This window comes from Rana temporaria, chromosome 4, assembly GCF_905171775.1.
Source record: "Rana temporaria chromosome 4, aRanTem1.1, whole genome shotgun sequence".
Classification (NCBI taxonomy): Eukaryota; Metazoa; Chordata; class Amphibia; order Anura; family Ranidae; genus Rana; species Rana temporaria.
In genome coordinates, this window is record NC_053492.1 from 37,405,792 (window position 1) to 37,421,660 (window position 15,869).

Genomic DNA, 15,869 nt, shown 5'->3' on the forward strand with positions numbered 1-15,869 from the left:
GTGTATACGCGTGACGTAGCGCGTTACTAAACGTAGAAAGCCGCTTTCCTGCGTGCGCACTGCGTGAGTCTGCGCATGCTCGTGGTGGTATTCCAACTTGTCTAATTCTCCAGCCGATGTGCGGCCACGAGCAGAGGAGCGCGCTTAAGTGCGCTGGAGAAGGTGGAGAGTCTGTAAATGACACTTTCACTATAAATGATAGACATGTGATTGATATCATAGTATATACATTATAAGGATATAACGGTGTGCCTTCTGTTTACCGAGTGTGGGTGGGAGGGGGAGGATGAATGGGGTGAAACGGAGGCTCACGAGAAGTCATTGGTGGAGATGGAGTTGGACAGAAGTGATTGGTGGAGAGGAAGTTGGACAGAAGTGATTGGTGGAGGGCGGAATTGGACATAAGTGATTGCTGGAGAAGGAGTTGGACAGAAGTGATTGGTGGAGGGCAGAATTGGACAGAAGTGATTGGTGGAGAGGGAATTGGACAGAAGTGATTGGTGGAGAGGGAGTTGGACAGAAGTGATTGGTGGAGGGCGGAATTGGACAGCAGTGATTGGTGGAGGGCGGAGTTTGAAGTCAGTGATTGGTGGAGGGCGGAGTCGGACGAAAGTGATTGGTGGAGGGTGGAATTGGACAGCAGTGATTGGTGGATAATGAGATTTGTTTGTGGTCTCCAGGTAACACGCAGAGTGATGAATACACAGAGTGCAGAACAAATTGTACCAGCACAGGTGTGATCCCTCCTGACCGGGGGTGAGTAATACAATGTACATTACTTCCTATATATGATCCCTATACTATCATCATATGATAACATCTTCCAGCCAGACAGCCCCACATCTCTTATAATAGAGGATTAGTGATGTACACAGAGTAACATCCCATTTATACCCCTAGAATAACATTCAGGTCCCAGAGAACTTCTGACAACCCGTCTTACACTGCTGGTCACAATGTCACCCTCACACGCAGAAGGTCTTGCCACCCCTCTGAAAAGCAACCCATGGTGGATCGCTATTCAGAGGGTATTTGACAGGCGGTCATAGTTGCCAACAGTCCCGGATTTCCCGGGACATTCACGGATTTAGGACCCTTGTCCCGGATTGTTTTTGTCCCGAGACTTTGTTCCGGGAAATTCAAAAATGTTTTTGCCAAAAAAACGACAACGGCTACACCAAAATGGCCGCCGCCGCCACTGTGTTGTTTCCTATAGTCCTCTTACGTTCAGTGTAGAGGAGAGGGGCAGCCAATCGGCTTCTCTCTTTTGGCGGCCCCTCCCCGATATCCATTGAACATGTGGATGGGATGCGATCTTCCTCTACCCGCCGCTGCCGCCACCTAGTTCATGGGTCTGCAAAGTTCATGGGTCCCCGAGGTACGATTGATCATCCGGCCCGCTATGTGCTTTTATCCGGCCTGCAGAGTCATCAGACTTAGTGCAGGTACGGACTCTGGTCGAGTTGCGGGAGTCGCGGGGGTTCTAACTTGGCCGGTAAGCTATTCACACAGATCTATAGCAGGCGATAGTGGGGAAAGGAATGTGCGGGGGGGGGGGCACAAGTGTGGAGGGGCTCTGATGACACAAGTGTGGAGGGGCTCTGATGACACAAGTGTGGAGGGGACTCTGATGACACAAGTGTGGAGGGGACTCTGATGACACAAGTGTGGAGGGGACTCTGATGACACAAGTGTGGAGGGGACTCTGATGACACAAGTGTGGAGGGGACTCTGATGACACAAGTGTGGAGGGGACTCTGATGACACAAGTGTGGAGGGGCTCTGATGACACAAGTGTGGAGGGGACTCTGATGACACAAGTGTGGAGGGGCTCTGATGACACAAGTGTGGAGGGGCTCTGATGACACAAGTGTGGAGGGGACTCTGATGACACAAGTGTGGAGGGGACTCTGATGACACAAGTGTGGAGGGGACTCTGATGACACAAGTGTGGAGGGGACTCTGATGACACAAGTGTGGAGGGGACTCTGATGACACAAGTGTGGAGGGGACTCTGATGACACAAGTGTGGAGGGGACTCTGATGACACAAGTGTGGAGGGGACTCTGATGACACAAGTGTGGAGGGGCTCTGATGACACAAGTGTGGAGGGGACTCTGATGACACAAGTGTGGAGGGGACTCTGATGACACAAGTGTGGAGGGGACTCTGATGACACAAGTGTGGAGGGGACTCTGATGACACAAGTGTGGAGGGGACTCTGATGACACAAGTGTGGATGGGACTCTGATGACACAAGTGTGGAGGGGACTCTGATGACACAAGTGTGGAGGGGACTCTGATGACACAAGTGTGGAGGGGCTCTGATGACACAAGTGTGGAGGGGACTCTGATGACACAAGTGTGGAGGGGACTCTGATGACACAAGTGTGGAGGGGACTCTGATGACACAAGTGTGGAGGGGACTCTGATGACACAAGTGTGGAGGGGACTCTGATGACACAAGTGTGGAGGGGACTCTGATGACACAAGTGTGGAGGGGACTCTGATGACACAAGTGTGGAGGGGACTCTGATGACACAAGTGTGGAGGGGACTCTGATGACACAAGTGTGGAGGGGACTCTGATGACACAAGTGTGGAGGGGACTCTGATGACACAAGTGTGGAGGGGACTCTGATGACACAAGTGTGGAGGGGACTCTGATGACACAAGTGTGGAGGGGACTCTGATGACACAAGTGTGGAGGGGACTCTGATGACACAAGTGTGGAGGGGACTCTGATGACACAAGTGTGGAGGGGACTCTGATGCGGACACAAGTGTGGAGGGGACTCTGATGCGGACACAAGTGTGGAGGGGACTCTGATGCGGACACAAGTGTGGAGGGGACTCTGATGACACAAGTGTGGAGGGGACTCTGATGACACAAGTGTGGAGGGGACTCTGATGCGGACACAAGTGTGGAGGGGACTCTGATGCGGACACAAGTGTGGAGGGGACTCTGATGCGGACACAAGTGTGGAGGGGACTCTGATGCGGACACAAGTGTGGAGGGGACTCTGATGCGGACACAAGTGTGGAGGGGACTCTGATGCGGACACAAGTGTGGAGGGGGCTGACAAATGGGGGGGACCCCTGGTGTAGTGTATTAATTTAGTGTAGTGTAGTGTAGTGGTAATCAGTGTAGTAAACAGTGTAGTGTAGTGCGTGTTGCACCTGATGCAAGGACGGACTCTGCCTTATTTTTCTATTCGGGTGTGACATGCCTACAAATGAATGTCACGCCCCCCTAATTATAGCAAGTCTCCGCCTACATGCAAAAAAGTGTCCTGGATTTATTTTTTGCAATGTTGGCAACTATGCAGGCGGTGAGGGGGTGATATGTCACCTTTTCACTCTAATAAGGGAGAACTGGCGTGTTGCAGGCCCATTAAACCTCAGACATGAAATCTGAACAAAGCATATCCCTCTATAGTGTGTACTTGTCTCAATTCAGAGCAAAGTGTCATTTCTGTCTGCTGCCTCGTTCCTCTGCTATCAGCATGAGTCACTTCTGACAAGTTTTCCTGACACCAAGAGAAAAAAGGTGACAGAGGAGGGATCACCAGCTGATTGAAGGGGGAGAAAACACAGAGGTGCCACTCTAAGTGCAGTAGGTTGCATATCATTTAATGAGCAAGTAGAGCAAACATACTCACAATGGAAGATAAAATGGCGTGTGTAAAACCATGGAACGTCCGGGAGGAAATCACTTGTGATGGCTGTGATCTGGTGTAGTGCCGGTAGATGCCTCCACTTCCTGTATCTCAGCCACACAGGGAGCCGGGGCGTGACGTCAGTTCCAGGGGAGCGGTGGGCCCTATCAATAACATTTGCCTTGTTTCCAAGAATGTTCTCCTTTTTATTTTAGTTCTCTCACATCGCTGCTGGAGCAAAGCACTTACGCCAGGGGCGGCAAACTCAAATTCATCGGGGGCCGCATTAGCAGTATGGTTGCCCTCAAAGGGCCGGTTGTATCTGTAAGACTATGTGTCCGCTATTTATTATGGGATGGGATGGGCTACCTGACATGCATGGACCTACCTGACATACATAGACTTCACCTACCTGACATACTGACCTCACCTACCTGACATACATGGACCTACCTGAAATACACTGACTTCACCTTCCTGACATACACCGACTTCACCTACCTGACATACACTGACCTACCTGACATACACTGACCTACATGGACCTACCTGACACACATGGACCTACCTGACACACATGGACCTACCTGACATACACTGACCTCACCTATCTGACATACACTGACTTCACCTACCTGACATGCAGCCAGCCAGCCAGCCAGAAAGGAGAGGAGAGCCCCCACCCGAGCCAGGATCTTTGCAGTGCATGGTATGGACTGGAGGAGGCTTGTAATTGCCGCCTTGTGGAGTCTGCGGCGCCTATGATGGACGTCACACGTCCCGCAGTCCGGGGATTGGATCTCCGGGATGTCAATCATAGGAGCTGCAGGCTCCAGAAGGTGGGACCTAGGCAGCCGACGCCGCCGGGTGTACCAAGATGGCCGACCGCTCCGGCGCTAGGCCGAAGCCACGGCCTTTCCTAAGGCCGAGGCAGCGGTGTGCTACGCGGATCGACCCCGTTCGCATCACGGATGCGCGGGCCACATGGCAAGGTCTCCCGGGCCTTGTGTTTGCCACCCCTGACGCCAACGTATCTCGAGATATGCCGTGTAAGTCTATCTATGCGCCGTCGTATCTGTGCGCCGTGCCCACAATCTGAGATACGCCTAAAAATAGGCTTCCTACGACCGACGTAACTTGCCTACGCCGTCGTATCGTGGGCGCATATTTACGCCGGGCGCATTTTCGGCTCCCATTGATTTTCTATGCACATATGAAAATGAGGGAGATACGCCAATTCACAAACGTAGTTGCGCCCGGCGCATAATATACACGGTTTGCGTAAATCGTACGTCCGGCGTAAAGTTATTCCCCATATAGGTGGCGCAACTCATGCAAAGGTATGGACCAGGGAACACAGCCGTCGTATCTTTTGTCGATTACGTTTACGTACGTGAATATGACTAGGCGTAGGTTATGTTCACGTCGTAGGCAGTGATTCGACATATCTTAGGCAGTTGTTTCGACGTGATTCTGAGCATGCGCACTGGGATGCAGCCACAGGATGGCGCATGCGCCGTTCATTTTAAGTACTTCTATGGTGCTTGGCCCATCATTTGCATGGGGTCACGCCTCATTAGCATGGCTCACGCCCACTTCCACCTACGCTGGCTTACGCAGAGGAAACCCAGCGTATCTTTAACAGCGAGTGGGAGCAAGTGCTTTGTGAATCCAGTGCTTGCCTCTGTGCACTGCGCTGGTGTAGCGTAAAAGAGATACGCTACGGGGGCATATTAATATGCGCCGATGTATGTGAATCCGGGCCGAAGTGTATTTGAAGTTCCTTCCCTCCAATCACCTCTCAAAGCTCTCTTCACTGAACTCTGCAGAGTGTGACTTCAGCTCTCCACCCCCCTTTTTTTCTGAACGCTCAGATAGGCTTTATCAATTCGGCACATTGAACAGATATTGAGAAGAGACCACTGCAGATAAAAAGGTACAACTTGTACAAGGGCTTGTTTCATCTCTGTGCATCACCCAAGGTCAGTCACTACACTGGGTATATGGAAGGGTTTACTACCATTTTAAAGCGGACCTTCAGTCATTTTTCATCTTTCCATCTATTAACTGCTTGCCGACCGCCCACCGCCGGCAGGTCGGCTCGGCTGCGCAAAATCACGTAATATAAATGTGATTTTGCTTTGCGGCCACTAGGGGTGCGTGCCCCCTGCTCGCCCTTGGCGCCGGGCACCCGCGATCGCTCGTTTACAGAGCGAGAACCGGGAGCTGTGTGTGTAAACACACAGATCCCGGTTCTTTCAGGGGGAGAAATGACCAATCGTCTGTTCATACAAAGTATGAACAGCGATCAGTCATTTCCCCTAGTGAGTCCCACCCCCCTACAGTTAGAACAAAACCAGGGAACATTTTTAACCCCTTGAGCGCCCCCTAGTGTTAACCCCTTCCCTGCCAGTGACATTTTTATAGTAATCAATGCATTTTTATACCACTGATCGCTATAAAAATGCCAATGGTCCCAAAAAAGTGTCCGAAGTGTCCGCCATAATGTCGCAGTACCGATAAAAATCGCAGATCGCCACCATTACTAGTAAAAAAAAAAAAATACTAATAAAAATGCCATAAAACTATCCCCTATTTTGTAAACGTTATAACTTTTGCACAAACCAATCAATAAACGCTTATTGTAATTTTTTTTTGTAGAAGAATACGTATCGGCCTAAACTGCGGGAAAAAAAAATCTATATATTTTTGGGGGATATTTATCATAGCAAAAAGTAAAAAATATTATTTTTTTTCAAAATTGTTGCTTTATTTTTGTTTATAGCGCTAAAAATAAAAACCGCAGAGGCGATCAAATACCACCAAAAGAAAGCTCCATTTGTGGGGAAAAAAAGGACGCCAATTTTGTTTGGGAGCCACGTCGCACGACCACGCAATTGTCAGTTAAAGCGACGCAGTGCCGAATCGCAAAAAGTGGCCCGGTCATTGACCAGCAAAATGTTTAGGGGCGGAAGTGGTTAAATCTTCTGCCCTTGTTGTTATAACTTTGGATAGTAAAACTTTTTTTTTTCTGCCAGTAAATACCTTATACAGCCCACTTCCTGTTTATTGTCTGGTCATTAGCCTAGGCTTATGACATCATGCACAGCTCTCTCTCTCATTCTTGTGAGATTTTGCTCATGCCGCGTAATTTCGCCGTGTAATTTCAAATTTTGCGTGTCGTATCTTTGTTTTGGTATCCACCAAACAAGATACGACGGCATCTGTGTTAGATGCAATTTTCCGGCGGCCGCTGGGTGGCGTTCACGTCGTATTCTGCGTCGAGTATGCAAATTAGCCTTTTCCTTTCGACGTCATTTGGAGCAATGCACCCTGGAAGTTTTGACGGACGGGGCATGCGCAGTTCGTTCGGCGCGGGGACGCGTTTCATTTAAATGAAACACGCCCCCTACTCGCCGCATTTGAATTCCGAGCCCTTACGCCACGAGAAATACACTACGCCGCCGTAACTTATGGCGCAAATTCTTTCTGGATTCAAACCAAAGCCAGGTAAGTTACGGCGGCGTAGCGTATCTTAGATACGCTGCGCCGGTGCAGATCTTTGAGGATCTGCCCCTAATGGGTTTAGTTAACTTTGTAATGCATTATGTAAGCATTTATCTGCTATTGCTGCTGGAGGGTTATTATCTATGGTATTAACCGCTTCAGCCCCAGAAGATTTTCTCCCTTCCTGACCAGAGCACTTTTTACAATTTGGCACTGTGTCGCTTTAATTGACAATTGCTCGGTCGTGTGACGCTGTACCCAAACAAAATATGCGTCCTTTTCCCCCACAAATAGGGCGTTCTTTTGGTGGTATTTGATCACCTCTGGGATTTTTATTTTTTTGCACTATAAACAAAAAAACAACGACCATTTTGAAAGAAAAAAAAAAAAAGATATGTAGCGGCCTGCTAATTTCATAGTTGGCGCTGCCTTAAATTTTGAGGGTAATCAGAGATTTAACTGCCTCTGATTGTACTGTTTTACCAAATTTGGGCCTCTGTTCCAGCCATGGCAGTACTGTGAGTGACCACTATTGTTGTCTGGGGTGTTGGTACCACCCCAGGCCAAGGGTGGCAGCAGTCAAGTCAGGGTGTATTGGGTGTTTTTCCTTGGCAGCCAATCAGTGGGGGTTGATCGCCTCGCTGTGCATGCTGGGGGAGAGTACTTAAGGGACAGACGTCATTAGTTCGTGGTCGTCGCCATTCGTTGCCGATCCTGGCTGTCGTCCCACCACCCCCTGTGTGTGGCCCTCATGGCCGGCGGTGCGTGTTCAAGTGTTCCTGGCTCCGGGACCACGTTGGTCCGGGGTTGTGATCTACTATGTAGGCCTGGTAGTCAGACTGGGTCTACAGTTGCAGAGTGGTCCTGTGCTGTCCATCCTGAGGGAGGAAGCCGCCCGATGAAGAACCTGTCTGGGGGAGTACCGAGCATGAGGCTGGTATCTCAGGAGAGGCCTTGAACTTCATCGAAGGACGCACAATTACTGAGAGGCTGAATAATGGTTGTCTGTCAGTTTTGAATTACCAAAGTGTATTCAAGAGAGATCCGGGTGCTTAATCCTGTGTTGAGAAGGATTCTTGACCGAATACATCTCCATCTTTGGGAAGGTCTGTGGCAGAGACTTTGCTAAGTTTCCGTGTGACACTCTGGCTGCTAGGCTGGTGAGAGAGGCCTATCCAGGTGCACAATACCGGCTCTGGCTAGAGTGGCGACGAAAGCTACATTGCTGGAAGCAGGATTGTTTCCGAACAAAGTTATACACCTGAACCTGTTACCCTTTCCACCTCTTCAACTACTACTTTTATTCTTTTACCCCGTTGGGTAATAAAGCAAAGAAAAAGAAGCCTAAAGTGTGGACATTGAAGTTTTTCTCAACTCTCATCGTGTACCTCAGACGGCGGAGGAATAGAGGTAACATGTCACCCAAAACAAACCAGCAGCTCCTTCGTGGGTAGTGCTACAGATATATTTTTTACTTTTTGCTATAATAAATACCCCCAAAATGTTTAGGCCTATACGTATTCTTCTACATATTTTTGGTAAAAAAAACATTGCAATAAGCGTTTATTGATTGGTTTGCGCAAAAGTTATAGGGGCAGATCCACAAAAGAATTATGCCGGCGTATCTCTTGATACGCTGCGTAATTTCAAATTTTGCGCGTCGTATCTTTGTTTTGTCTCTACAAAACAAGATACGACGGCATCTCGTGTCGATCCGACAGGTGTACGTCTTAGTAAGCCGTCGGATCTTAGATGCAATTTTTCGGCGGCCGCCAGGTGGCGTTTCCGTCGAATATGCAAATTAGCTAGTTACGGCGATCCACGAACGTACGTCCGGCCAGTGCATTTTATTCCGTCGTTTGCATTTGGCTTTTTCCGGCATATAGTTAAAGCTACTATATGGTGGCGTACTCGCCTCGCATTTTTAATTTTTTACGTCGTTTGCATAAGTCGTTCGCAAATAGGGATTTGCGTAGAATGACGTCACCGTCGTGAGCATTGGCTTGTTCCGGGTTAATTTCGAGCATGCGCACTGGGATACCCCCACGGACGGCGCATGCGCAGTTAAAAAAAAAACGTTGTTAACGTCGGGTCACAACATATTTACATAAAACACGCCCCCATCACAGAGATTTGAATGCCGCGCCAAAGATGCACTACGCCGCCGTAACTTACGGCGCAAATTCTTTGAGGATTTGAAAAAAAATAATTAGTTACAGCGGCGTAGTGTATCTTAGATACGCTGCGCCCGGCGGAGAGATGCGCCGCTGTACGTGGATCTGGCCCATAGTGTCTACAAACTATGAGAAAGATTAATGGCATTTTTTTTTCTAGTAATGGCGGTAATCTTCGATTTTTAGCGGTATTCTGACATTGCGATGGACACTTTTGACACATTTTTGGGACCATATTTATAGAGCGATCAGTGCTATAAAAATGCACTGATTACTGTATAAATGTCACTGGCAGGGAAGGGGTTAACACCAGGGGGCGATCAAGGGGTTAACTGTGTGTTCCCTCAGTGTGTTCTAACTGTGTGGGGAGGGGAGTGACTAGGAGAGATGACAGATCACTGCTTCTACTTTGTAGAAACACACTCTCTGTCTTCTCTCCTCTGACAGCCATTGGCTCTCGCTGCTGCCAATCAAATCTAGTGACACAGGAGTCGGGGCAGAGTCCTGCTGTCTGTGTCAATGGACGCAGTAGCAGGACTCGGGAGCGGGCCCGCCTGAGTGCCACCATGGAATGCGTCTCTCCGTGTGGGCACTCGTGAAGAGGAGGAGCCAGGAGAACCCCAGATAAGGAGGATCGGGGCCACCTTAATGCATTCTAACTAAAACTGCAGCTCAGCCACCTGCTTTTACCACCCCTAGGTAGCATATCTGAACAAGCCCTAAGACTGATTACACACAAGGGATTTTTTTTTCACAGGGATTAATGACTGCTTTTCCTTTCGACCTCAGATTAATTGGTTTTAGTAAGGGTTCCTCAAAACCTGAAATTTATTTTGGGGGTTCCACTGGAGTAAAAAGTTGAGAAAGGCTGACCTAGCATTTTAAAACAAGGTTCACCCTTCACCATCCTCATACAATACAACAGAGAGATTCCATAAACACACAACAATTGCATATCTGCTGCTATACACATAATCCCCTTATTTTACCTAATATGTTAATTTCCTGTGACCGTCAGCTCCAACTAGTGGCATAAAGCAGTGTTTTCCAGATTGAGGTATTTCTGGAAAATACCAAATTATGATCACTAAATGGAGACCCCATAGACTGAATCTTGTTTGAAAACACTATAAAATACAGATGGCTAAATGTCTATTAAACATTTTGGGGTATTCATTGCACAGTAAATCCTTTATAAGTAGACCCCTTTGTTGGCTGTTCTGTTCTAGTTGCTGAATTTGCATGTTGTGTTGGAGAGGTGGCACAGATTACATGGATTAGCAGAATCAAAATTTTAAGAATGGTCCTGATCCTCACTGCATAGGATACACTGTATTGTTATAGTGACCAATGCCGCGTACAGACGATCGGACATTCCGACAACAAAACCGTGGATTTTTTTCTGACGTTAGTTCGCTCAACCTTGTCTTGCATACACACGGTCGCAAAATGTTGTCGGAAATTCTGAACGTCAAGAACGCGGTCACGTACAACACTTACGACGGCACTATTAAAGGGAAGTTCAATACCAGTCATGTTAGTAAAAGTTTGGTGAGAGACGATTCGCGCTTTTCAGCCTTGTGATTTCAGTCTGTTAGGCCTCGTACACACGACCAAACATGTCTGCTGAAACTGGTCCGCGGACCAGTTTCCGCGGACATGTTCGGTCGTCTGTATGGCTGACCGGACAATTTTCCGGCGGATCGGACAGGTTTCCAGCGGACAAATGTTTCTTAGCATGCTAAGAAACATGTCCGCTGGAAGCCTGTCCGTCGGACATGTTCGGTCGTCTGTACGACTCACCAGACATGTCCGCTCGTCCGAAAGCCCTCGCATGCGTCAAAGTGATTCGACGCATGTGTGGAAGCATTGACCTTCCTGGGTCGCGCACGTCGACGCGTCATCGTCGCGCCCACGTCACCGCGTACAGCCATCAGACCAAAATCCGCCGCTGACCGTTTTCATTGGACATGTCCCGTCGTGTGTACGAGGCCTAACAGTGTGATGAATGTGCTATCTCCATAACGAACGCTAGTTTTACCAGACCGAGTGCTTCCGTCTCGTACTTGATTCAGAGCATGCGTGGAATTTTGTTGTCGGAAAATTTGAGAACCTTCTCTCAAATTTTTGTTGTCGGAAATTCCGACAGAAAATGTCCATTGGAGCCTACACACGGTCGGAATTTCCGACAACAAGCTCCCATCGAACATTTGTTGTAAAAAATTCTGAGCGTGTGTACACGGCAAAAGGCTCTTGTGTAAATATGAATTCTATAACAAAACTGACAGATAATAACTGCAAATGTTCTGAAAAACACCCAAATCTCATTGGTTGCTATTATTTTATGGAGTCCAGGTAGAGAAATTGTGTAATGGAATCTCATCATAAAATGGTCACTAAACCTCTATTCATGTATGTCACAGATGCCACCAAAAAAGAAGTCGCAGAGCAAAGCTGCAAAAGATTCTGGGAAGACAAGCCCTGAACAGGCTGAAGATGGCGGGGACGGAAAAGAAGTTGTGGTTAGCGAGAGAGAGGAGCGTCTACATGATGAACATGACCGCCTGATTGCTGAAAACGATGGCCTGAGAAGACGACTGGAGCAGCTACGTCGAGAGAATGAGTTCCTCCAGGAAGAGGCTGAAAGAGTCCGTGTGGAGAGTCAAGAATATTTATTGTACGTGGGCAAAAGAAGCCAACGGCGGCAGGATGCCATCATCAGCCTGAATGACCAGAACACACGAGAGCTGGAAGACATCAGGAAGCAGAAAGAGAAACTTGAGGCCTCCTTCCAAGAGAAAGAGAAGAAGATGAGAGATCAACTTCTCGAGCGGGAAACCGAATTGGCCAATTTGAGGAAAGAGCTGAAGGAGCTAGAACCCATGAAGGAGATTCAGAAGGAGCAGATCTCACTCATTAGGCAACTGGAGTCTGAAGTGATGGCCTCCCGGGGTAAGCATGCCGAGTCTCTGCTGAGGGTGAAGAGCGCCTTCCTGCGGCAAAAAGTGGAATGTCAGCAGAACTCAGAACGGCAGCTGAACCAGCTGTCCCAGAAGGCCCATGAGGAGGCCAAGAACGTCCTGCAAGATGTGAGTCAGAAGGTGAAAGAAGAGAACCAAACTTTGAGGCAGGAGCTTCTCCAGCTTATCAACCAATACCGGGACCTACAGGCCCAGAAAAAGAAGCTGCTGGAGCAAAACAAACAGTTACGGAGAGAGCAACAATGTCAGAAAGAGGTGAGGTATGCCCAACGAAAGCTGAAGAATTTATGGTAAACAATGAAAGACCTAGGACTTATTAAAAAAGATCTTGCAGGGGGGCACCATATAATAAATCATTTTCAATACAAACCACTCATCCTGTGCTGTGAGATCATTGGCTGCTTCTTCATTTTATTGTCTACTCATGCAGTAAGGATACCAGACATACAGAGAAGATATCTGTTGTCACGTTTTATACCAACTAAATACTACGGACTTGGTTTTCAGATGGCAAAAAAACACTGAGGGGTAGATCCACGTACCTCCGCTGCGCCCGGCGCAGATGCGAGATACGCTACGCCGCTGTAACTTACCTGGCTTTGGTTTGAATCCTCAGTGAATTAGCGCCGTAAGTTACGGCGGCGTAGTGTATCTCTCGCGGCGGATTTCAAATTGGGCAGGTAGGGGGCGTGTTCAATTTAAATGAAGCACGTCCCCGCGCCAAACCAACTGCGCATGCGCCGTCCCTAAAATTTCCCGCCGTGCATTGCGCTAAATGATGTCGCAGGGACGTCATTGTTTTCAACGTGAACGTAAATGGCGTCCAGCCCCATTCACGGACGACTTACGCAAACGACGTAAGATTTTTAAAATTAGACGCGGGAACGACGGCCATACTTAACATTGAGTACGCCACCAGATAGCAGCTTTAACTATACGCCGGAAAAAGCCGAACGGAAACTACTTATAAAAATGCGACGGACGCTCGTTCGTTCGTGGATCGTCGGAAATAGCTAATTTGCATACTCGACGCGGATTACGACGTGAACGCCACCTAGCGGACGCCGAAAAATTGCATCTAAGATCCGACGGCGTGCGAAGACGTACGCCTGTCGGATCTAACACAGATGCTGTCGTATCTTGTTTTGGGGATACCAAAACAAAGATACGACGCGCAACATTTGAAATTACGCGGCGTATCAAGAGATACGCCGCGTAATTTCTTTGAGGATCTGCCCCTGACTGCTTTGGATTTAGGCCTACGAAAATGCCAAGCCAACAGTTCAAAATAGTAATGGGAAAGACTAGGGATGCACCGATGCCACTTTTTTAACACAGAGTACGAGTACCGATACTTTACCTCAGGTACTCGTCGATACCGATTACGATACCTATCTCATAGGTGGGAGGCTGGTTTGGGGGGGGGGGTTGTTAGAGAGTTGGGTGAGACTGGGGTGAGGGCAGGGTGGGAAGTAGAGGGGTAAGTGAGGGCAGCCTGTGTCCCCCCTCATCCAACCTGTGTCCCCCCTCATCCAGCCTGTGTCCCCCTGTGTAACCCCTATTCCAGCCTGTGTCCCCCCTGTGTAACCCCTATTCCAGCCTGTGTCCCACCTCATCCAGCCTCTGTCCCCGTGTCACCCCTCATCCAGCCTGTGTCACCCCTCATTCAGGGTGTGTCTCGCCGATACAGCTTGCTGCTGTGCCCTTCTCCCAACCAGCCTGTGTCTCGCCGTGTCCCGCTTGCATCCAGATCCAGCCTGTGTCTTTAACCACTTGCTTACTGGGCACATATACCCCCCTCCTGCCCAGGTGAAATTTCAGCTTCCGGCACTGCGTCGCTTTAACTGACAATTGCGCAGTCGTGCGACGTGGCTCCCAAACAAAATTGAGGTCCTTTTTTCCCCACAAGTAGAGCTTTCTTTTGGTGATATTTGATCACCTCTGCGGTTTTTATTTTTTGCGCTATAAACAAAAAAGAGCGACAATTTTGAAAAAAAAATACAAAATGTTTTACTTGTTGCTATAATAAATAGCCCAATTTTTTAAAAAAAAATCTTTTTTTTTTCTCAGTTTAGGCTGATACGTATTCTTCTACATATTTTTGGTAAAAAAAAAAAATCGCAATAAGCGACTGGTTTGCGCAAAAGTTATAGCGCCTACAAAATAGGGGACAGAATTATTATTTTTTATTATTTTTTTTTTTACTAGTAATGGCGGCGATCTGTGATTTTTATTGGGACTGCGACATTATGGCGGACACATCGGACACTTTTAACACATTTTTGGCATCATTCACATTTATACTGCGATCAGTGCTATAAATATGCACTAATTACTGTATAAATGTGACTGGTATTGAATGGGTTAACACTAGGGGGTGAGGAAGGGGTTAAATGTGTACCCTGAATAATGTTCTAACTGTGGGGGAAGGGGACTGACTGGGGGAGGTGACCGATCTGTGTCCCTAAGGGACACAGATCGGTCTCCTCTCTCCCTGACAGGACGCTGTCTCTGTGAGCCGGCAATGAGAGATGATCTCTCTCTATGTTTACATTTTAGATCATCTCTCATTGGCCGCACAGATCGCATACCAAACGGCCACTCCGATTGCCCATTCACGGCGATCTGTGATTGGCTGTGTCCAAGGGACACGGCCAGCACAGAATTTCCCTGCTGTGCGCTCAGGAGCGAGGAAAGGGGCGGACGTCAAATGACGTCCTCCTGGATTTTCAGGTCCGCGCTGAAGCCGTCATTTGGCTATAGCGCGGGCCTCAGGTAGTTAAAATCCAGCCAATCACTTGCCATGTAAGAGGGTTAATTCACCACAGTTGTGTTCGGCTGCAGCAGCACTGTGTTCGGCTTCACGCGGGATACCAACCGGCTGCACCGGCTGCCATGTCCGTGCCCCGGCCCAACTTTCTAACCCTACAGAAGGTGTCCCGCCCCAACTGACATCACTTCCAGTATCGGTTTTCGGTATCTGAGCATTTTCGTGAGTACCGATACTCATGAAAATGCCTAGTATCGGCACCGATACCAGTATCGATATTGGTGCATCCCTAGGAAAGACACATATATGAGATAACGAGCTGCACACCCCATCTAAAATTTTAATGGGAATGTTCGCCCAAGGGTTTTTTTTTTTTTTTTTTTAGCAGCAGCAGCAGCAGCAGCAAAGTATCACAATTGATCAATATGTAAAAAATCTTTATTAAGAAATTTTAATTCAAATCACATGTTGAACATTAAAATATGAGCTCTGGTCATGGGACACAATATATATACCAGAATACAGAAATACATAGCATTACATTACAATAATTACCATGTAAAAAAAAAACAGAGCTCATAGTTTAATGTTCAACATGTGATTTGAATTAAAATTTCTTAATAAAGATTTTTTACATATTGATCAGTTGTGATACTTTGCTATTAGAAAAACCCCTTGGGGGAACATTCCCATTCGCAGTTCAAAATAGGTGCTGGGACCTTGGAGTTTAAACTCAGGCTTGAGTATACTTCAAGACACATTGGGCCAGATTCAGGTAGC

General features: G+C 47.9%; 1 protein-coding gene across 2 annotated transcripts; it reads left to right on the forward strand.

Annotated features, from left to right (window-relative positions):
* Positions 1 to 98: 98 nt before the first annotated feature.
* Positions 99 to 12,688, forward strand: CCDC166 (coiled-coil domain containing 166). Of its 2 annotated transcripts, XM_040348259.1 has the most exons (3): positions 99 to 162; positions 681 to 756; positions 11,762 to 12,688. In XM_040348259.1, exon 3 carries the CDS (start codon positions 11,762 to 11,764, stop codon positions 12,611 to 12,613), a length of 852 nt encoding a protein of 283 aa, XP_040204193.1. In that variant the 5' UTR covers positions 99 to 162; positions 681 to 756; the 3' UTR covers positions 12,614 to 12,688. The 2 variants fall into 2 exon arrangements, with proteins under 2 accessions (XP_040204193.1, XP_040204192.1); XM_040348258.1 differs by lacking the exon at positions 99 to 162 and having other exon boundaries at positions 586 to 756.
* Positions 12,689 to 15,869: the final 3,181 nt, after the last annotated feature.

Excerpts from the sequence above, each read along its gene's own strand:
- CCDC166 (XM_040348259.1), top strand. The coding sequence starts at position 11,762 with ATGCCACCAAAAAAGAAGTCGCAGAGCAAAGCTGCAAAAGATTCTGGG.